Here is a 24,405-nt window from a genome sequence, read left to right on the forward strand (position 1 = left end):
TATGTTCTAAGCCTTGTAACGTCCAAGAAAAATAAAATAATGTTCAAAAAACGATGCCAATCTAAAGTAGACATATGGGAAATGTGAACTAGTAACTATTTTTGGTGGGATAACCGTCTGTTTTACAAGCAGATGCATTTAAATTCTGAAAAATTCTATTTTTTATACATTTTCCCTAATTTTGCAATTTTTCAACAATAAACACTGAATATTTCGTCCAAATTTTACCACTAACATAAAGCCCAATGTGTCACAAGAAAACAATCTCAGAATCGCTTGGATAGGTTTAAGCATTCCGACGTTATTACCACATAAAGTGAAATATGTCAGATTTGAAAAATGGGCTCTGAGCCTTAAGGCCAAAACAAGGCTGCGTCCTTAAGGGGTTAAACAAAATTTGGTCATGTAGACTTGGGAAAAAGTTATACATGTAACATTGTGTATTACGTTGAGGTATATTTTGGCTCTGTTCACACTACTGTAATGACTTTCGTTCTTATGGGAACCATGACACATATGACAGATCTATTTGTGATGGATCTCAAGAAATCCAGACAGATCTTATTGACTTATGTTTTCCTTCAGCTTTCCAGTGTTTTGATAGCAAGAATTGTTCTGTTCTGTTCTTGCTGGCGAAAAGAACAGAACTTCCCAATGGAAAGTAACCCAGAGCAAGTTTGAACAGTGTTAACCACGTTGATCTATTTGCTGATGATCAACAATACCCTTTTTTTGTTGTCCGTGACCATGAAATGGGAAGAATTCACTTATCAGGACATTGAGGGCTTAAAAGCAGGGCAGCTTTGCATGCAACAAATGTGTACATTTAGGACTTTTTCCACCTCACTTTTGACTTTTTCAGACTGTACTTCGGTAAAATCCAACTAAATTAATATTAATGAGGATTTTATCTCCTACCAAAAAGTTGAGTTTTTCTTCTAGAATTGAATGGCCTACATGTGTTGCCAATCTACGATGTCTCCTATTACGGGGATTAAGAAAATCATCTAGCTAGTCATGTCATCACAATATTCTCAGCAGGACATTCCAACAGCAAAAACTTGATAGAATTTACTGTAGAATAGTTACCTAGGTTGAAAAAAGACATAGGTCCATTAGGTTCAACCTTCCTCAATAAATTACCCATTATTCATTGCTTGATTAACTATAACCCTCAATTCTATTCGTAAATAAATAGGCATCTAGCCTTTTTTTAAATGCTGACATAGTATCTGCCATCACTACCTCTTGGGTAAGGGCATTCCATAGCTTGACCACTCTTAAAGAACCCTTTTCTATATTGATGTCTGAAACGTCTTTCTTCCACACACAATGGGTGTCCCCTTGTCCTTTGTAGAGTCTTTGGAAGGAACAGATCAGGTGCTAGTTCTCTGTATTGACCACACATATACTTATACATATCAATAAGATTCCCTCTAAGACGTTCATTGTAAGCGACCCCTCCCATCCCATTTTATAATATCGTTGCCCGCCCCACATATAGTTTATATGTGTGTGTGTGTGTGTGTGTGTGTGTGTGTGTGTGTGTGTGTGTGTGTGTGTGTGTGTGTGTGTCTATGTATGTATGTGTTTGTATACATACAAATTTAGCACGTAGGTACATCAGGTGTTCAGGAAGGTTTTCGTAAAGTTCCTGACCTTGCTGCTGTTCTCCCTTATCAGCCATTATCACATGATCACGATCCAATACTATAAAAGCGAATACAGACATTCGATTTTATAGTAAAGATGTTTTTATCTGGCAGTAGCAGGTAGTGTACTTTACAAGATAATCCTAGATGGGAAGGTACAGCGGAGCGGTTACCCATAACAACCAGTCAGATTACTGATGGCCAGGAGGAAAGCTGCATTACTAGCTGCAGAGGCTCCTCTTGCACCAATTGCAAGCTGATCAAATGTGTCATACTGCTGCTCGAGCTGCTGAAACTCCTCAGCAAACTCGGGCTCTCAGCAACAGATCAGACAGGTGTCTCTCAGAAGCGCAGAGACTCCTGCCCAAACCCAGGCCAGAAAGCAAGCTGATAGAGCACATCATGATGTTCAGAATGCTAATGAGTGGGCTTTCATGCATGATGCTGTTTTGAATTATGATCCAACCACAGTCCATGGCCAAATAGTAATAAAACTGCCAATGTTGTTAATCAACAGGCTCTGTCACAGTCTTCTGACTCCATTTCCTACCAGTTTAGCTGTTGGGTATTTAGGAAGTAAAATAAACAGCGTGTAACTGCAGGGCTATATAGGGCTAGGAGCGATTTCCCGGTAAACCTAGAAAATACGAGGGCATGGATTGGCCTTCTGGGCACCCTTGGAACAAATCCAATGAACACACAAACAGAAAGACCGACATGTTATACCGGGCAGCGCCGGATAGATGGATATCTTCTTCTGGTCTTTTTTTGTGATTTAATTCTGTTATTTCAGGCACCAACCCCTGTGCAATTCATAATGGAGGCTGCAGTCACCTGTGTTTCTTCACTCCTCGTTCCATACGATGTTCCTGCCCAATGGGACTAGAATTGCTGAGTGACATGAAAACCTGCATCATTCCTGAGGCCTTCTTGGTTTTCACAAGCAGAGCAGCAATCCACAGAATTTCCTTAGAAGCAAATAATAATAATGTTGCAATTCCACTTACTGGAGTTAAAGAGGCATCTGCTTTGGATTTTGATGTTTCCGATAATAGGATCTACTGGACAGATATTACACTAAAGGTACAATGGTGAACTGCATCTTTCTTTGTGGCCAAGTTATCAGGAGTCTGCACTTAAACTAATAAATGACACATAAATGCATATTTTGTGTATGAAATGAACATGGTTGAATTTATATTGTCAACTCTGTCAACAGATACTAATACAGCATGTTCAAAAGTATTGTGTAGAGCATATGTCCTCCCTTTACTAATCTACTTTTCGCTACAGTACTTTGTATAGTCTAGCACAGAGCTTCTTAATAAACTTATTGGGGCCTCACCCATCAGAACATGGTGATGCATGAGCCTCACCACCAGTTGTCCAAGTCCATGTTAACATTAAAATATTGCTAAATTTACCTTTTTATTTGTCTCTTGAACCCAGTATAACATTAAAATAAACACAAAAAGAAGCACTTGTGTAGAAACCAGAGATTGTTGCAGCTAGAAAAAGGACATTGTAGGCTCTGATCACTTCTGTCAACTGTACCTTCCCTGGTGAATCTCACTAATAACTGCTGGTGTCGCCCACCTCACAGTTTTGAGAAGCACTGTTCTAGCAGCATACGTACTCTAACATTTGTGTCTTAGGCCTCCTTCACACTGGGCGTTTTAAACTGCATGTAAAAATGCAGGCATTTTTTAAATGCAAGGGCCTGTTCACATCTGCATTGGAGGCTGCATTAGGGGCTACCATCGTAGATCCGGCCCAAAAAAAACATGGAATCCCCCGAAGAAACATATTAAAGTCGATGGGTTTGGTCGGCCTCCGGGGGTGTCTGTGGTACAATGGAAACACTGCTTCCTCTGAAAGGGACAAAGCAACGGAAAAACCAACACAGGTGTGAACCTGCCCTAACATGCATTTTGTTTTTTTCTCTTTTAACATGCGTTTTTTTGGTTGCTTTTTTCTTATTCAGAGTTATTTTGTACTGGGGTTTTTGAAGTCCTATAGAGAAGGCAATGGGAAAAACATCAGGAAAAACGCTATATCTAGAGCATGACACAGAAAACGTCACAAACCAAAATGCTATGTATGTAAGCTTTCTCATATTTAAAGGGTAACTAAACGTTCAACATACTTCTGACTTGTCATAGTGACATGTCAGAAATTTTGATTGGTGGGGGTCCGAGCACTGAGAACCCCACCAATCGCTATAACGAAGCTGTAGAAGTGCACGTGTGAGCGCTCAGCCGAATCGTTTCTGTTCGCCTTTTTCCGGAAAGTCGATGTATCCGAGTACGGGCTCATAGACTTTATATTGAGCCCGTACTCCGATACATTGATTTCCAGAAAAGGCCGAACAGAAACACAGTGGCTGAGTGCTCACACGAGCACTTCGTTTTAGCGATTGGTGGGGGTCTCCGTGCTCGGACCCCCACCAATTAAAACTTCTGACAAGTCACTATGACATGTCAGAAGTTTGTCGAACATTTAGTTACACTTTAACCATAGACTTTAAAGTAACATTTGGCCGCAAAGTTCTTGGGAGAGAAAAAAACTAGCAAAAGACGCTGTGGAGGACCCTGGAGTAAGCGTGGTGTGTGAATCCTACCTTAGTGTTGCCGCTTAGTAGCTAGTAATAACCTTGTTGTGTATTAAAGTTTCTTCGTTTTTATGTTTCTGTAGACTATAAGCAGAGCTTTTATGAATGGGAGCTCTGTAGAATATGTAATTGAGTTTGGCCTTGATTACCCGGAGGGAATGGCAGTTGACTGGATGGGGAAGAACCTTTATTGGGCAGATACTGGTACTAATCGGATAGAAGTGTCTCATCTTGATGGGCACTTCAGACAGGTTTTAGTGTGGAAAGATCTCGATAACCCAAGGTCTCTTGCATTAGATCCAGCACAGGGGTAAGTTTTACATATGCGTAACATTTTCAATATGTATTCGGCTAGTTTCTTTATTGTCTAATAATCTTTTCTTCCCCACAAAGTATATTCACAGTAAAGTGTGCTGGAGAAAAGATGTAAGGTCAGGAAATTAGTTTAGTTTGCTTTTATGTTATTTTTTTAATAAAAAGGAAATCTTCACATCCTACTAAATCAGAAATGCATCAACTGAATATGGTCCTAAACATTACAACATTGATTTTCTCTTGTTATCCGGCTATCATTGGAGTATTCCCTGGTGTATAAGTTGATGTGAGTATAGGCTACCATTAGCCAAACATATGCCCAAAAAGTAACAAAAGTGCATATGTTTGCCCACTATGTCGTGTTTTTTTTTTATTTTAAAATGCAGTCTATTATTGTTTTTTTAATGCAATGGGATCCTGCAAAAGCAGAGCCTTACAATTCTGTAAAATTAGAATATGAAGTGATTTATGAGCTTGTAGCTATAATTTTATAGTGCCATATTGAGAACACATCTGTATCGGCAAATTTGCTAGTGAATTTCTTAACATTTTATCATTACAGAAACATGTACTGGACAGAATGGGGAGGAAAACCCAGGATCGTTCGTGCTTACATGGACGGGACCAATATAATCACTTTGGTTGACAAACTGGGTCGTGCTAATGATCTGACTATTGACTACGCTGACCAAAGACTTTATTGGACAGACCTGGATACTAACATGATCCAATCATCCAACATGCTGGGTAACAATCTTTGGGAGGGAGGTGGTGAGAAACTGAAATGGAGAAGGGCATGGCTTTAGTACTGCTGATCTTGCTTATCTTCTCCATTCTATTTTGATCCGGCAAAGAGCTGAAACAGCCTGTGATTGTAGGGAACAGTTTTTAGGGATTTTCCATCAGTAATGCAGAGTGGAGTATGTTAACAAATCACATCCACATGCTGCGGAAAAAATATTCTCAAAAGAAGTGCGGAATTTGACTTGACATCCGTATTTAACGTCCGAGGTGCATCTGTACTCTACGCTGCGGGACGCGTTATCACGCATCCCCCATAGACTAGAGTATATGGAGGGATGCGTGAAGCGTGAAACAATAAGACATGTCCTATCAGGGGCATAACTAGGAAAGACTGGGCCCCATAGCAAACTTTTGACTGGGGCCCCCCTCCCCTGGGTGTCACACACCCCCCCTTTGTAGATAGTGCCTTTTTTACAGCCCCCGCCTGTAGATAACGCCATACAGCCCCCTCTGCAGATAGCGCCGCCATACATCCCCCTGTAGATAACGCCATAAAGGCCCCTCTGTAGATAGCGCCATACATCCCCCTGTAGATAACGCCATACAGCCCCCCTGTAGATAACGCCATATAGCCCCCTTTGTAGATATCTACAGAGGGGGCTGTATGGCGTTATCTACAAAGGGGGCAGTATGGCGTTCTCTACAGTGGGGACTCTGTATGGCGTTCTCTACAGGGGGGGCTGTATGGCGTTATCTACAGGGGGGGCTGTATGGCGTTCTCTACAAAGGGGGCTGTATGGCGTTATCTACAAAGGGGGCTGTATGGCGTTATCTACAGTGGGGGCTGTATGGCGTTATCTACAGGGGGGGTCTGTATGGTGTTGTCTACAGGGGGGTTCTGTATTGCGTTATCTACAGGGGGGGTCTGTATGGCGTTATCTACAGAGGGGGCTGTAGAGAACGCCATACAGCCCCCCCTGTAGGGAACGCCATACATCCCCCTGTAGATAACGCCATACATCCCCCTGTAGATAACGCCATACATCCCCCTGTAGATAACGCCATAAAGGACCCTCTGTAGATAGCGCCAGACATCCCCCTGTAGATAACGCCATACAGCCCCCCTGTAGATAACGCCATATAGCCCCCTTTGTAGATATCTACAGAGGGGGCTGTATGGCGTTATCTACAGGGGGGGTCTGTATGGTGTTGTCTACAGGGGGGGTCTGTATTGCGTTATCTACAGGGGGGGTCTGTATGGCGTTATCTACAGAGGGGGCTGTATGGCGTTATCTACAGAGGGGGCTGTAGAGAACGCCATACAGCCCCCCCTGTAGGGAACGCCATACAGCCCCCCCTGTAGGGAACGCCATACTGCCCCCCCTGTAGGGAACGCCATACATCCCCCTGTAGATAACGCCATACATCCCCCTGTAGATAACGCCATAAAGGCCCCTCTGTAGATAACGCCATACAGCCCCCCTGTAGATAACGCCATATAGCCCCCTTTGTAGATATCTACAGAGGGGGCTGTATGGCGTTATCTACAAAGGGGGCTGTATGGCGTTCTCTACAGTGGGGACTCTGTATGGCGTTATCTACAGTGGGTGCTGTATGGTGTTATCTACAGGGGGGCTGTATGGCGTTCTCTACAGGGGGGGCTGTATGGCGTTCTCTACAGGGGGGGCTGTATGGCGTTCTCTACAGGGGGGGCTGTATGGCGTTCTCTACAGGGGGGGCTGTATGGCGTTCTCTACAAAGGGGGCTGTATGGCGTTCTCTACAAAGGGGGCTGTATGGCGTTATCTACAAAGGGGGCTGTATGGCGTTATCTACAAAGGGGGCTGTATGGCGTTATCTACAGGGGGGGTCTGTATGGTGTTGTCTACAGAGGGGGTCTGTATGGCGTTATCTACAGGGGGGGTCTGTATGGCGTTATCTACAGAGGGGTCTGTATGGCGTTATCTATAGAGGGGGCTGTAGAGAACGCCATACAGCCCCCCCTGTAGGGAACGCCATACAGCCCCCCCTGTAGGGAACGCCATACAGCCCCCCCTGTAGGGAACGCCATACAGCCCCCCCTGTAGGGAACGCCATACAGCCCCCCCCTGTAGGGAACGCCATACAGCCCCCCCGTAGGGAACGCCATACAGCCCCCCACTGTAGGGAACGCCATACAACCCCCCCCCCTGTAGGGAATGCCATACAACCCCCCCCTGTAGGGAACGCCATACAACCCCCCCCCCCTGTAGGGAATGCCATACAACCCCCCCCTGTAGGGAACGCCATACAACCCCCCCTGTAGGGAACGCCATACAACCCCCCCCCCTGTAGGGAACGCCATACAGACCCCCCCTCTGTAGGGATTGCCATACAGCGTCCCCCCTCCCAAAAAAATGCGACCTACAGTGTGTCCTACAAAAGACATGTATCCCCTATCCACAGGATAGGGGATACATGTGTGATCGCTGGCAGCGATGGGGAGAACGGGGGACCGAAAGTCCCCCGAAGTTCTCCATGACTAACCTCTGACTTTCCGGCATCTGCGCAGCTCAATAAAAATGAAAGGAGCGCTGGTCACGCATGCGCACAAGCGCGACCAGCGCTCCATTCATTTCTACGGAGCTGCCGACACGGACCCCGGAAGTCCGAGGTTTGTGATGGAGAACTTCAGGGGACTTTCAGTCCCCCGTTCTCCCTATCAATGCCAGCGATCACACATATATCCCCTATCCTGTGGATAGGGGATACATGTCTTTTGTTTAATGGCAGAGCGGGGAGATACTTCCCTGCTCTGCCGTAGTCGTGTTCAGTAGCGTCGCGCTGTAGCAGCCATAGTGGCTGCTAGCGGAGCCTCCGGCCATGGTGGGGGCCCGTGCCGGCGGGCGACACGGGCCCCCTCATGCCGCGGGCCCCGTAGCAGCCGCTACGGCTGCTACGGCGGTAATTACGCCACTGGTCCTATTTTCTCACGGACCCTTCACACGGTCCATTGAAACAACGACCATGTGAACGGCCCCATTGAAATACATAGGTCCGTGTGACAGCCGTTATTTCAACGGGCGTATTACACGTTAGTCTGAAAAAGGCCTAATATACAATATCCCTAATCCCAATCAAATCGAAGTCTAGCAGAATGACTGATTCTACTTACAGCGGCGTTCTGCAGCTTCTGTGTATAGTGGATACATAAAACCTGCAGCACTAAAACTAAATAACATTTTGAATAAATATTTATTAGAAAAAAATGTAAAATCACTAAACACATACATTACATAAGAAAGGTATCAAAGTTTACGTAGCCTTTTTTTTTCAGCATTTCACAGTTTACAGATCAGCAAAAAATCCAGTCTCCGTATTATTCATTTACCATTCAGTAACTTAACATATAGAGGCATCCTGTCCAACAGATGTATGTTTCTGTAAACTGCAAAATGACCTTTAAATGTCTATGCTCAACAGGCCAAGACAGAGAGATTATTGCTGATGACCTTCCTCATCCCTTTGGACTAACCCAGTACAGTGACTACATCTACTGGACAGACTGGAACCTGCACAGCATTGAAAGGGCAGACAAAGTGAATGGCAAGAATCGTACTTTGATCCAAGGTCGCTTGGACTTGGTTATGGACATTCTGGTATTCCATTCCTCCCGGCAAGACGGCTCCAACGAATGTATGCAGAACAATGGACACTGCAGTCAGCTCTGCCTGGCTGTGCCAAATGGATACAGATGTAGCTGCTCCTCTCATTACACTCTGGACTCCAACCACAGGAACTGCAGCTGTACGCACCAGTAGTGTTCATTACTTTATTTACAGACGACTCTAAATGACTCGAGCATTACTGTTAACATTATGCTTACTGGGGGCTATGGGGAAGAGCCAGCATATATTTTCTTAGTCATGACTAGCAGAAAGTACTGAATGTGTACAGGCAAATAACTACCAGACGTTTTATACCACAGCCCGTAATTAAATGATAAGCTTGTTTTTTCTGACAAAAAGTAAAGAAATATGGAGTGGGCTTGGTAAATATGGTGTATAGTCTGAACACCATAGTTTTCAATGCAATTACGTAAGAAAAATGCATTAAGTCTGCCCTACGGTGCTTGTCTTCAGATTGATTGACATCCACATAATGGGGCAGAATTACTAATGGGTCTGCACCTAGAATGTGTTGAAAAATGTCCCGCCATTTGGCGCATTTCATTTTAGAACCAATATGTGCACCTCTTTAGACCCTTTTTTTAAAATAAAATAAAAAGTCCTGAAAAGGGGCGGGGCTTAATACGCAACAAAGATCTGGCACAAAATTGTATTGCAAAATAAGCCAAATCATAGACCGTATAAAAAGGAGAAAAGTGTCTAGCTTGATGCACCAAATTTATCAAAACAGCATGCACCATCTTCTGACTGGTCTAAGTTTACACTGTCTAAAACGTACACAGCTTAGGGTAGTGCAAGTAGCTAATGTCAAGGAATAATCACTGAACAATTATTTTTATGTATTCCGCACTGAAGTGCTATATATTAATTTGCTTTTTAAAGAATAGATTTTCCCTTTAGAGATCACTAGACCTAAAATACCATTAAAAGGCCGTTAATTATAGCTCCTATGTATTATATTTATATCAGAACTGGATCAAGTGGAAGTAAACTCATTTCCAAAGTAATCCCATTGATGACACTTGACAGCAAAAAATAGTCTAACCCCTTATAATGATAGAAATCAATAGTTTTTGCTCATTTTTCTGGGCAGATCACCAATTATATGTTTTTCAGTTTTTGTATATTTCAATAAGCTATTCCTTAATATTAAGTACTGTGCTGTGTTTTATGTTGCAGTGCCTTCCAGCTTCCTTCTGTTTAGCCAGAAAACCGCAATCAATCGAATGTTAGTAGATGAACAGCAGAGTCCAGACATCATCCTTCCAATTCATGGCCTCAGGAATGTCAAAGCCATTGCTTATGACCCTGTAGACAAATTCATCTACTGGGTGGATGGGAGGCACAATATCATCAAAAGGGTAAAGGATGATGGTACACAGGTAGGATGTCTGCTCCTCATCTTAAGTAATTTGTGTGTGTTTTTTTGTTTTTTTTATTGTACAGCAAATTGAGGATATTCTCTAGTTTAATTTTTATCCCTTTCTGCAAAATCACTTACTCGCATATTGGGGAAGGGTTATCCTGTCACTAATCGTGATTGCGCAGGCACAGTGGATGTGTCCAAGCCGTCACAGGCCCCGGCTTTGATATGACTGACTAACTTAACACTTTCAACACCTTGGTCAATGTTGGGGGTCTCCCTTTGTGACCTGTTCGTCAGCTCTGGCATTGCGATCACCGAGGCTTAATGTTTTATATGGACATCTTGGGGCCTAGTAAAGGTATGCCCTAACACATGACGAGCATATAAAATATAGAAATACGACATTACATAGTTTTATTTGGATATCAATATTTGAGAGGTTTGCTTTCACGTAGTGGGCAATTTTTTTTTACAGAGTCATTGGATGACTGTCTTCTTTTTCCATTCAGAATATTGTAGCTTTTTATCTTGTGGTTTACTAATAACTAGCTAGTGTCATCACAACGGTTATAGAGCAGCGGGAAAAATTTAAAAAGAAAGCATTAAAAGCAAACTAATTTCTGGAGGTTCCTGTGTGCGTATGAAATGGAGACCACCCTTAGATTTTCCTGCATGGCACATCATGGCCATGTTCACTCAAAGGTAAAGTCTCAGTAGACCGAAATCAAAGACTCTTTCCATGTTGAGGTATTTTGACCAGTCCCAACGTTACTAGTTTTGCATGCTTGGTATTTCACACGCTCTAAAGACAAACATGCCATCAATTGAATAGAATTGCAATTGAAATGAATCTGGGTTGTAATGATGCCAGCTTTTATGGGTGCTTGGCTTTTAAGCCAAAGAACAGATGGATCTTTTGGGATGGGGCTGGAGAAAGGAGAGTGTCATCAACTTAAATTGCACATTTATTTTCACCTATCATCGGTTAGCTGCTTAAATGGATAAAACATGTAGCCTTACAGCTGTAAATGACCTATACTGTGCCTTCTACCATCCATCTGATTGCACAACAACTGAGTAACAAGAAACATCCTCCTTTAGCTTCAGTTCTAAGCTGGAAAATATATTTTTGGCCATTGCATGGAGAATTACTTACTGCTTTAGGTAAAGGTACGATATGACTGAACTCAATAGAATAACACTGCACTCTTCTGACTACTGTCTAAGAGCTGCATTTTGTCGACTTGTAGGTGGGTAATGGGACATGGACTTAAAGGCTGCTATAAAAATATATATAAGGGCCCTTTTACACCGGACAATTATTGGGCAAACTAGCGTTCACAGAATGCAATGAGATCATCTCGTTCATCGGCTGATTATATTGTTTTAAATTACCAAAATATTGTCATCGTTGGCAGCATATCTTCCTGTGTAAACAGGGAGACGTGCTGCCGACATGATAGAAATGTATGGGTACGAGCGATCAGAGTAACGATTACTCGTCCCCATACTAGCGCCTTGTGAAAGGAGCAAACGAGCGCCGATCAGCTGTCTCATTGATAGGTGCTCGTTTACACGGCCCATGTCGGGCCGTGTAAAAGTACCCTTAGTGTGAGAAAAGGATATGTGAGAGCCAGCTAATTGCTTTGTTACTTAAACATATGTGTATTAGGGCCCTTTTGCACAGGTTGGTAGTCAGGCATATGAGTACACAAATGCTCGCTCCTGATCATTGGTCTGTGTAACAGGCCCAGCGATCAGCCGATAAACGAGCAGTCGTTTTGACAGATGAACGCATGTTTTATGCTGCCAACAAATTCATTGGTTGTCTGCAGCACAACTCCCCGTGTAAACAGGGATGTGCTGCCAAAAATAATGAAACTGTACAGTATGTGCCTGAATGATCGCATCAATGTTCGATGGCATATAGTAGCGTTGAGTGCTCCATGTAAATGGAGCTAAATAAGTGCTGATTGACTTGTTATATAGTCAATCGGGACCGTTAAGCCCGTGTAAAAGGAATCTAAGTGTCCTTTTACAAACGACTGCCTATCGAGACAGCTCGTTGATCGGCGCTCGTTTGCTCCTTTTACAAGGAGCAATAATCGGTTATGTATGGGAAGGAGTGATCGCTACTGTGTCGGAAGCATATCTTCTTTTCTCTGTGCTATTCTAACAATCCCATGATGCATAGCATCACATGAACAGCTAGAGCCAGTACCATCTCTGCCTGCGGGGTGTACAGTGTGAGTATACTTTCCTCCATAATCTCCAAAATAAGATAAGAGATTATAAGTACAGTCTGGAGCCTGAGCGGTGATCTTCATTATAACTGTGTGACAAAACCTTGTCTAGTCATCATCATCATGAGTAACTGTAACTAAGTGAGTACAATGCAACTAAGCTTCAGTCACTGATAAAGCGGCCTAAGTGCCGAAAAGAAAGAACATATCTGTTAAACATTGCCCAGTATAAGAACAGAACTGGTTGTCTGCTTTAATTTTGCTGCAGATGTTCGATAAATGTCTTCCGTTACTTTCCACCACCGATTTCCACATTAAAGGAACACTAAAAGTAAGCAGGACATAAACTTGCCTACACTCAGACCAAAGAAGATAACCCAACCCTTGTGAATAATAAAAATAATCTAGTAATATAAGTAAATATTTTAGGTGGGTGGCACTGATGCCAAATTTAGTGTTTGCAGCTAAACATTTAATATTTATTTTTTGGCAGAACATGTTTTTCGCATATCTCTGATCATAATCTAAACGGCCAACTCTAAAAGTAGAGCATTGTATTTTCATTGAAAAATCTTCTATAACTATCTAGCAATAACTAATATCTATTGTAGAACAGAATACATAGCTTTACGCAAAATAAACATGTAATGCACTTTTGCATTAATGCATGTGTGTTGGGAAAAATGATGCAGGGTCACCATACCACCATATTTTTGTATGTATTTACTGCAGAAAACGAGTGTAAATACATTGGTGAATCTTAGGGGCGTAACTATAGAGTAGCAGTCACACCAGGGCTATGGTGTCAAAGGCCCCTCTGCCACTAATCAAGACACCAGTATTATAAATGGCACATGGTTGGAGGGTGGACCCTGTTATTAATTTTGCATTGGGGCCCAGGAACTACAAGTTTCGCCTCTGGTAAATCTGCCATGTTTATCTGCTGCCATATATTAATTAGTAATTTGTTTTTTCTCCCTAGCCTCTTGTGATATTATCCACTCCAAACCAGAGCCAAACCCTAGAAAAACAGCCGCATGATTTGAGCATAGATGTATACAGCCGCACCTTGTACTGGACGTGTGAGGCCACCAACAGCATCCACATTAACAGGATTACTGGAGAATATATTGGCACAGTTTTGCGTGAAGAACACGACAAGCCTAGGGCCATTGCTTTGAATGCAGAACGAGGGTAAGTTGTTTGATTTTAGGGTTAACCAGAATTAATATGTGTCTTAAAGTTGAGGATACCTTTAACCGCTTCCCGACTGCCCACAGTAAATTCACGTCGGCACTTGCTGGGCTCTGTGCAGCGCCAACGTTGGATGTTAAAAGCGCGATCCGGGTGTCTCAGAGTAGGGCTGACACCCGGATCGCGCTGTTATCCCCTGCCTCTGGTCCCCGAGACATGACCGGGACCTAATTGGTTCAGGTCCCGGCCATGTGATCACAGGGAAAGTTTGTGACTATAACAAACTGGAAAGTTTGTTGCTACAACAAACTTTCCCGGGGACCGATTGCGGGTGCTGCAGTCGGTTATAAGGCAAAACCGGAAGCCATACAACAGCCCCCGGGTCTGCCATGCACGGCAGCCTACGAGAACCAGCCGGAGGCCTGTCCTCATAAACTTCCTGTCAGTTTGACCCTCAGCGTCACACTGAAAGTTTATAATACGTTACACTACCTAGGTAGTGTAATGTATTATAGCAGCCATCAGTGCTGCAGGTCTTCAAGTAAAACAAGTAAAAAGTAAAAAAAAAAAAGTTATAAAAATGTTTTTATAAAAGTGTAAAAACATGTTATAAGTTACAAAAACAAAAAATGCTTTTTTTCCTATAATAAGACTTTTATTATAGGAAAAAAATTAAAATGTTAAAAAAAGTACACATATTTGGTATCACCGCATTCATAACGACCCAAACTATAAAACTATAATATTATTTTTCCTGCACGGTGAACACCGCAAAAAAAATAATTAAAAAACAATATCAGAATCACTATTTTTTGGTCATCAACCCTCCCAAAATATAGAATAAAAAGTGATCAAAAAGTCGCATGTACCCCAAAATAGTACCAATAAAAACTACAACCCGTCCCGCAAAAAACAAGCCCTTAGACAGCTTTTTTGACTGAAAAATAAAAGTTACGGCTTTCAGACTATGGTGACACAAATAATTTTATCGAAAAGTGATTTTATTGCGCTAATGCCACAAAACATAAGATAACAATATACATATGGTATCGCCGTAATCGTATCGACCCGCAGAATTAAGTAAAATGTCATTTATAGCGCACGGTGAACACTGTAAAAAAAAAAAAGACAAAAAACATGGTCAGAATTAGTTTTTTTTTGTCACTTTGCTTGCCCAAAAAATCTAATAAAAAGTGATAAAAAAAAAACACATGTACCCTAAAATGGTACCAATGAAAACTACAGATTGTTCCGCAACAAATAAGCCCTCAAACAGCTCCGGTGAAGAAAAAATAAAAAAAGTTCTGGCTCTCAGAATATAGCGACAGAAATTGATTAGTGTCCAAAAGCGGATAAGATCGGGCGCCATTTATCAGTGTGACATCGGCCACATATCTGCGGATTATTATTTATTTACCCCATTATTATAACCTCTTATGTCCTGATGTGCTCCGCACAGCTCACATATGCCACCAGATTATAAACCGAAATACCAGCAAAACCCCATACGGAACAGTTACCAAGCAAAATCTGCGCTCCCTCCCTTCTGAGCCCCACAGCGTGCCCAAACACCAGCTTGCTTCCACATATATGATATTTTATATCCGGGAGAACCCGCTCAACATTGTATGAGGTATTTGTCTTCATTGGCACAAACTGGGCTCAACATATTGTGCATTAAAATGGCATATCAGGTAAAAATTGTAATTTTCACTTTGCACCATCCGCTGCGCATTAACGCCTTCGCGCACCACGACTTAATAGCATGTCGTGGTGCGGGGGGTTATATATGGAGCGGGTTCATGCGCTGCGCCCGCTCCATATTCTGCAGGTGTCAGCTGTGTATTACAGCTGACACCCGGGACTAACAGACAGAAACAGCGATCGCGCTGTTACAGGAGCCTGTAAAAATGATATTATACTGCAATACATTAGTATTGCAGTGTATTATACCAGCGACCTAATGATCGCTCGTTCCAGTCCCCTTAAGGGACTTTTGGGAGGTTTCCATTGTTTTGGTACCTCAGGGGCTTTGCAAATGCGACATGACACCCAAAAACCATTCCAGCTAAATTTGAGCTCCAATAGCCAAATATTGTTCCTTCCCTTCTGCCGTGGGTCCAAACAGCAGTTTATTACCACATATGAGGTATTGCTGTAATCAGGACAAATTGCTTTACAAATTTTGGAGTGATTTTTCTCCTTTATTCATTTTAAAAATTAAACATTTCTATGTTCTTGGAGAAAAAAATTAGATTTTAATTTTCACGGCCTAATACCACTAAATTCAGCAAAAAAAACTGTGGGGTCAAAATGCTAACTATACCCCTAGAAAAATTCCTTGAGGGGTGTAGTCTTCAAAATGGGGTCACTTTTGGGGGGTTTCCACTGTTTTGCTATCCTCCACGGCGTTGCAAACGCGACATGCCACTGAAAACCAATCCAGCAAAATCTGCGCTTCAAAATCCAAATGGCGCTCCTTCCCTTCTGAGACATTCAGTGGGTCCAAACAGCAGTTTAGTACCACATATGGGGTATTGCTGTAATCGGGAGAAGTAGCTTTACAAGTTTTTGGTTGCTTTTTATTCTTTATTCCTTGCAAATATCAATTTATTTATTTTTTATATATATTTTTTCAGAAGAAAAAGTAGATTTTCACTTTCACAGACTAACTCCAATAAATATAGCAAAAGACCTGTGGGGTCAAGATGCTAACTGTGCACCTAGATAAATTCCTTGAGGTGTGTAATTTCCAAAACCGTGTCACTTTTGGGGGATTTACACTGTTTTGGCACTACAACTCCTCTTCAAACCTGACATGGTGCCTAAAATATATTCTAAAAAAAGGAGGCCCCAAAATCCACTAGGTGCTCCTTTGCTTCTGAGGCCTGTGTTTCAGTCCATTATCACACTAGAGCCACATGTGGTAATATTTCTAAAAACTGCAGAATCTGGGCAATAAATATTGAGTTGCATTTCTCTGGTAAAACCTTCTGTGTTACAGAAAAAAATGGATTACAAATGAATTTCAGCAAAAAAAATAAAATTTGTCCTCTACTTTGCTTTAATTCTTGTGAAGCGCCTAAAGGGTTAAGAAACTTTCTGAATGGCGTTTTCAATGCTTTGAGGGGTGCCGTTTTTAACCCCTTCCCGACATCCGCCGTATATATACGGCGCTGTCGGGAGGTGCTTCCCGCAAAGCTAACGTATATGTACGGCGCAGTGATGGTGCGGGCTCAGAAGCAGAGCCGGCACCATCACCGCGGGGTGACAGCTGTATTATACAGCTGGCACCCTCCTGTAACTGCCAGGACCGGAGCTATTCTCCGATTCGGCAGATTAACCCCTCAGATGCTGCGCTCAATAGATTGCATCACTGGGTTGCTGTGGCAATCGGACGCCAGAAAATGGCGTCCGAGTCTGCCTTGTACGGGAGCCGATGAGGACCCGCCTGCGGCGTGTCCTCATAGGCTTGCTGTCAGTGAATAACTGACAGCGCTAATACACTGCACTACGTATGTAGTGCAGTGTATTAGAGTAGCAATCGGGGCATCAGGCCCTCATGTCCCCTAGTGGGACAAGTAAAAAAAGTAAAAAAAAGTTAATAAAAATGTGGTAAAACAATAAAAACACACACATTTCAAATAAAAATAAAGCTAAACTGACTTTTTTCCCATAGTAAGTCTTTTATTATTCGAAAACCCGTAAAAATTAAAAAAACTATACATAATTGGTATCGCCGCATCCGTAACGACCAAAACTATTATGTAATTTATCCCGCACGGTGAACGCGGTAAAAAAAAAACATGAAAAACAGCGGCAGAATCTTTGTTTTTAGGTCACATCTCCTTCCAAAAAATGCTATAAAAAGTGATCAAAAAGTCACATTTACTCCAAAATAGTACTAATAAAAACGGCAATCCGTCCCGCAAAAAATAATCCCTGACACCGCTTTGTGCGCGCAAAAATAATAAAGTTATGGGTCTTAGAATATGGCGACAGAAAACAAATGATTTTATAAAAAAAGTGATTTTATTGTGCAAAAGCCGCAATACATAAAAAAAAACTGTATATAATTGGTATCGCCGCGTACGTAACGACCCAAACTACAAAACAATTATGTAATTTATCCCGCACGGTGAACGCCGTAAAAAAAAAACATGAAAAACAACGCCAGAATCTTTGTTTTTAGGTCACATCTCCTTCCAAAAAATGCTATAAAAAGTGATCAAAAAGTCACATTTACTCCAAAATAGTACTAATAAAAACGGCAATCCGTCCGCAAAAAATAATCCCTGACACCGCTTTGTGCACGCAAAAATAATAACGTTATGGGTCTTAGAATATGGCGACACAGAAAACAAATGATTTTATAAAAAAAGTGATTTTATTGTGCAAAAGCCGCAATACATAAAAAAAAATATATAAATTTGGTATCGCCGTAATCGTATCGACCCGCAGAATAAAGCTAACATGTAATTTAGGGCGCACTGTGGATGCCGATAAAAAACCCAATACAAAACTATTCCAGAATTGCTTGTTTTTGGTAATTTCCTTTACCAAAAAATGAAATAAAAAGTGTTCAAAAAGTCGTATGTGTTCTAAAATAGTACCAATAAAATCTACAGCCCGTCTCGCAAAAAACATGCCCGCACACCGCTCCATCAACTGAAAAATAAAAAAGTTACGGCACTAGTAATGCGGTGATGAAAAAACATCTCAATGCGCAGGCCGGAGGGGAACATTCCTTCAGTTTTAGGGCCCTAGTATTTAGGAAAGGGAATGGACACAGCACATCCGCTGGAAGCGAGGGCGCCCGTATTATACCAGCGCAAAACTTTCCCAGTAATATTTCCCAAACTACGAAGGAGAAAAAGTCCCCAAAAGGTGCAGAGCGTTACAAAAGGGGGATAAGAAAGAAAACCGTTTATCAGTGTGACGCCGGCCTGCGCATAACGGATCGCTTCACAGCGTAACACACATCTATGGATAATTGTATTATTTACCCCATTATTATACCCTCTTATTATGCCCTGATGTACTCCGCACAGATTACATATACTCTGATGTACTCCGCACAGATTACGTATACCCCCACATTATAAACGGAAATACCACCAAAACCCCAAACAGAACTATTACCAAGCAAAATCCATGCTCAAAATGGCAGTCTTTCCCTTCTTAGCCCTACAGTGTGCCCAAACAGCAATTTATGGCCACAAGTAAGGTATTACGATACCCGGGAGAACCCGCTTAACAATTTATGGGGTAAGATTCTCTAGGGGCACAACATCTTGTGCGGTGAATGGGCAGATCAGTGGAGAAATTGCAATTTTCACTTTGCACAATCCACTGCGTATTCATTTCTGAAAAACACCTGTGGAGTCTAAATTCTCACTACACCCCTTGATAAATGCCTTTAGGGGTGTAGTTTCTAAAACGGGGTCACTTTTGTTTGGTACATCAGGGGTTTTGCAAATGCAACATGGCGTCCGCTAACCATCCAGCAAAATCTACGCTCCAAAAGATAAATACCGCTCCTTTTTTTCTGAATGCTCCCATATACGTAAACAGCTGATTATAACCACATATGGGGTGTTACCGTACTCGGGAGAAATTACTTTACAAATGTTGGGGTGCTTTTTCTTCTCTATACCTTGTAAAAATGAAAAATGTGTATCTAAAACTACATCTTGTTGGAAAAAAAAATAATTTTTCATTTTCATGGCTTAATTTTAATTAATTCAGCAAAAAACCTGTGTGGTCAAAATTTTCACTATACCCCTAGATGATTCCTTAGGGGGTGCAGTTTCCCAAATGGAGTCACTTTTGGGGTGTTTCCACTGTACTAGTACTACAGGGGCTCAGCAAATGTGACATGGCGCCCAGAAACCATTCCAAAATCCAAATGGTGCTAGTTCCATTCTGAGCCCTACCGTGTGTCCAAACAGCCGTTTATTACCACATGTGGGGTATTGTTTTACTCGGGAGAAGATGCTTTACAAACTTTATGGTGCTTTTTCTCCTTCAGTCCTTGTGGAAATGAAAAGAAAATACCTAAACCTACATTTTCTTTGAAAAATTGTAGATTTTCATTTTTACGGCCTACTTACAATAAGTTCTGTAAAACATCTGTGGGGTCAAACTGCTCACTGTACCCCTAGATAATTTCCTCATGGGGTGTAGTTTCCAAAATGGGGTCACTTGTTGGGGGTTTCCACTGTTTTGTCACCTCAGGGGCTTTGCAAATGTGACATGGCCTCCGCAAACCATTCCTGCTAAATTTGAGCTCCAAGAGCCAAATGGCGCTCTTTCCATTCTAAGCCCTGCCGTGTGTCCAAACAACCGTTTATTACCACATGTGGGGTATTGTTTTACTCAGGAGAAATTGCTCTACAAATGTTGTGGTGCTTTTTCTACTTTAGTTCTTTTGGAAATGAAAAAAAATTAGCTAAACCTACATTTTATTTGAAAGAAATATAGATTTTCATGGCCTAGTTCCAAAAAATTTTGCAAAAAAACTGGCCGGTCAAAATGCTTGCTACACCCCTAGATAAATTCCTCGAGGGGTGTAGTTTCCCAAATGGGGTCACTTTTGGGGGGTTTCCACTGTTTTAGTTCCACTAGACCTGTTCAAAGCTGACATGGTGCCTAAAATATATTCTAATAAAAAGGAGGCCCAAAATCCACCAGATGCTCCTTTGCTTCTGAGGCCGGTGCTTCAGTCCAGTAGCGCACTAAAGCCACATGTGGGATATTTCCTAAAACTGCAGAACCTGGGCAATAAATATTGAGTTGCATTTCTTGGGTAAAACATTCTGTGGTACAAAAAAAATGGATTCAAAATGAATTTCTGGAAAAAAATAATGAACTTTGTAAATTTCACCTCTACTTTGCCTTAATTCCTGCGCAATGTCTAAAGGGTTAAGAAACTTTCTAAATGCTGTCTTGAATACTTTTAGGGGTGCAGTTTTTAAAATGGGGTGACTTATTGGGGGTTTCTAATATCTAAGGACCTCAAAGCCACTTCACAACTGAACTGGCCCCTGTAAAAATAGCATTTTGAAATTTTCTTGAAAATGTGAGAAATTGCTGCTAAAGTTCTAAGCCTTGTAACGCCCTAGAAAAATAAAATGATGTTCAAAAAACGATGCCAATCTAAAGTAGACATATGGGGGATGTTAGTTAGCAACATTTTTGTGTGGTATAACTTCCTGTCTTACAAGCAGATACATTTAAATTGAGAAAAATGCTAATTTTTGCAATTTTTCGCTAAATTTTGGTGTTTTTCACAATTAAATACTGAATGTATCGGGCAAATTTTGCCAGTAACATAAAGTCTAATGTGTCACGAGAAAACAATCTCAGAATCGCTTGGATAGGTAAAAGCATTCCGGAGTTATTACCACATAAAGTGAAACATATCAGATTTGAAAAATGAGGCTCTGTCAGGAAGGTCAAAAGTGGCCAAAGAGGGAAGGGGTTAATATGGGGTCTACCTAGTACATAAGGCCCTCAAAGCCGCTTCAGAACTGAACTGGTGCCTGTAAAAATGGCCTTTTGAAATTTTCTTGAAAATGTTAGAAATTGCTGCTAAAGTTCTAAGCCTTGTAACGTCCTAGACAAATAAAATAATGTTCAAAAAATGATGCAAATATAAAGTAGACATATGGAATATGTGAAATAGTAACTATTTTGTGTGGTATTACGATCTGTTTTACAAGCAGATACATTTAAAATGAGAAAAATCATAATTTTTGCAAATTTTCTCTACATTTTGGTGTTTTTCAGAAATAAGCAATGAATTTATTGACCAAATTTTTCTACTAGCATAAAGTACAATATGTCACGAGAAAACAATCTCCGAATCGCTTGGATAGGCAAAAGCATTCCAGAGTTATTACCACATAAATTGACACGTCAGATTTGAAAAAATGGGGCTGGTCCTGAAGGCCAAAATTAGCTCGGTTCTGAAAGGGTTAAGGTTTCTTATATTTACTAACTACTGTATATTTGAGGGACTTTAATATTTTTCCAGTTTGTTTAACAGGTTGGCAAATGTTTTAAATGTCCCGAACAAACCCTTTTAATACGAAAAGTCTGGCTGCACGCACGTTATGTGATAAAATTACAAAATAAGTATTACTCACGTGGCAAATCCCTCACTGCTCTGGTGTTCCCTGCCTTTCTCTGTTGCTGTCCAGCAGTGATGACGTTTCGACTACCCGCTCGGAACCACTTCAGCCAGTACGTTAAATGACCCCTTTAACATGAACGGATAGGGCACAACTAGACTTATGCCAAGTGTGATTTTACGTTGTAAAGGGTTGTCGAGTCAAATATAGCAAAGTAATAAACCACAGACTCGGGTGAGTGTGGATGGTCCAGTGATCTCCCACCATTCACTTTTAACATTGCAGTAGCGATGTTGTGCCATACATACTGGCATCACTGCTGTGGGACATCATAAATGGTATGATGTAAATATACGGGTGGCGGAGCATAGGACCATCGTGCTAGAGAAGTGGGGGATTTAACAGGCGTGTATAGGCTTTTTTAAAATGTATTTATTAAAAGCTAGACAACTTTTAAACGTTAATATCACACGAGGCCTTAGCAGTTCCAACTTTTTTGTGTTCTTCTGTCCTAGTACGAACCATGCGGAAAATCCCATAATAAGGTAAAGGGGTTGTATGAGAAGGGGAAGAAAAGGGGTCTGCTTTTTTAGAAATGGCGCTGCTTCTGGAATAAAAACCAGACCTTTTTTTTATTTTTTTTATTTAATATACTAATCGCATCTTCTTTAAGTGCAAGATCTGAGAACTTCTATAGCAATAACTGATGTGTGCCCGAAGATAATTTGGAGATTATTTCACTAAGCTGTTTAGTGTTTAAAGGGGTTAGCCCAGCTTTGAACAAACCTATTTTGGTAAAAGGGTCTCCCAACTATAAGATGATTACAGGATGTTCTACCGCTGAGACCCTTCGCAATCAGATTTAATCTCTGTGTGTTAAAGAGTTCAATTCCCCTAGAGTGCTGCCACAGGAGAAATGAAGCATTACACATTTCTTATTGTAATCAATGAGCTGTTCATCTAATGCATGGCCATGCCAGGCTCTCCAAAGTAAGTGACACTCTTTATAGCTGCTCTCTGCTCTGACCAGGGCCGCCATCAGGAATTTCTGGGCCCCATACAGCCTAGATGTCTGGGCCCTCTCCATTACCAGGGGTGGACAACGGAAAGTGTGGCGCTTATGTTTGTACATTATACGCGTTAACCGATTTTGGTGCTGATGTCAATTACAGTGAACGAAACCATGGAGCAGGCAGTGACCGGTTAATGCCCTTGGTTTTGTTAAATTTAGCCAAAACTTATCCCACTGTATGGCATATAGTGGGATGCATCGCCTGGGGAGTGGAGCTTTCCCTGGGCTCGAGTCCCCGGGAAGATCTTCTACTAGCGCTCTACCCAGTGACTCTGGGACTGTTCTGTTTGTCTATATATGTTAGGCTTCGTTCACATCTGCGTCGGGACTCCGTTCAAGGGTTCTTTCTGACTTTTCTGTCAGGGGAACCCATGAATGGAAATCAAACTGAAACAATCGGAAACCATAGCTTTCCAGTTGCATTACCATTGATTTCAATGGTAACGCATAAGTTGCAAATGGTTTCCGTTTGTCTCCGTTCTATAAGGTTTTCGTTGTTTTGACGGAATCATTAGTGCAGTTGACTGCGTGGTTGTGATGCATTTTTTTTTAACTGCACCTCAAATGCTACATGTGAATATACCCTCCTCCGCACAAAAACTATAACTAAACTTATCCCTCGCATAACATCTACAGCAAAGCCCCCCTACCCTACACAAAAATGAACTTCATACGTCAAGGTCAAATCACATTTTTTGCAACAATTTTTGTAAAATTGCTTCATAACCGTGTCATTTGCCATGGTTTTGCGAATATCTCGTAAAAAAAAAACGAATTTACAGTCAAATCCCCCCTCCCCCACAAAATTATTTAAAGGCTGCAGCCGGTACACCTTTGAAAACTTTTATAAATAAATATATATATATGTATATATATATATATAAGTATATATATATATATATATATATATATATATATAGAAGTGTGTGTATATGTATATATATATATATATGTGTGTGTGTGTGTGTGTATCGGTGTGCTTTGTGCAACTTTGCAATTACATTTTATTCAAAATAATTTTTACTTTTTGAGATACAGCTGCTTTATATCCTGTATACAGTGCAGCTGTATCGTGTGCTGAAACCTGAATCTGTCAGGACAGCGGGATTGACGGGTTCAGTGACAGCGGATCCTGTGTGTCTCTGGCACGCAGGATTGAGCTGTTAGGCTGGGTTCCCACTGTTCGGATACGCTGCATAATTATCACGCAGTGTGTCCGACCTGGAACCCGCAAGACATTCCGTCCGAAAAATCGCACCGCATTGTGGTGCAGTTTTGCAGACGGAAATTCCTCTGCGCAAAAAAGCGCTCATACTTACCCCCTCTCCTACGTCCGCTCTGGCCTCCCTGGATGACGTTGCAGGCCATGTGAAGCTGCAGCCTGTGATTGGCTGCAGGGGTCACAT

General features: G+C 41.6%; 1 protein-coding gene across 3 annotated transcripts in view; it reads left to right on the forward strand.

Moving 5' to 3' along the window:
* The window catches only part of LOC142660638 (low-density lipoprotein receptor-related protein 5-like), a 298,590-nt gene that overhangs the window by 228,256 nt on the left and 45,929 nt on the right, over positions 1-24,405 (forward strand). For all 3 annotated transcript variants that reach the window (XM_075837322.1, XM_075837323.1, XM_075837324.1), the window contains 6 exons: positions 2,446-2,735; positions 4,347-4,573; positions 5,141-5,325; positions 8,784-9,107; positions 10,169-10,371; positions 13,581-13,792. In XM_075837322.1, the coding sequence (XP_075693437.1) occupies positions 2,446-2,735; positions 4,347-4,573; positions 5,141-5,325; positions 8,784-9,107; positions 10,169-10,371; positions 13,581-13,792 (1,441 nt within the window). The remainder of the gene's footprint in view (positions 1-2,445; positions 2,736-4,346; positions 4,574-5,140; positions 5,326-8,783; positions 9,108-10,168; positions 10,372-13,580; positions 13,793-24,405) is intronic.

This window comes from Rhinoderma darwinii, chromosome 9 (assembly GCF_050947455.1).
Source record: "Rhinoderma darwinii isolate aRhiDar2 chromosome 9, aRhiDar2.hap1, whole genome shotgun sequence".
In the NCBI taxonomy this organism is placed as follows: Eukaryota; Metazoa; Chordata; class Amphibia; order Anura; family Rhinodermatidae; genus Rhinoderma; species Rhinoderma darwinii.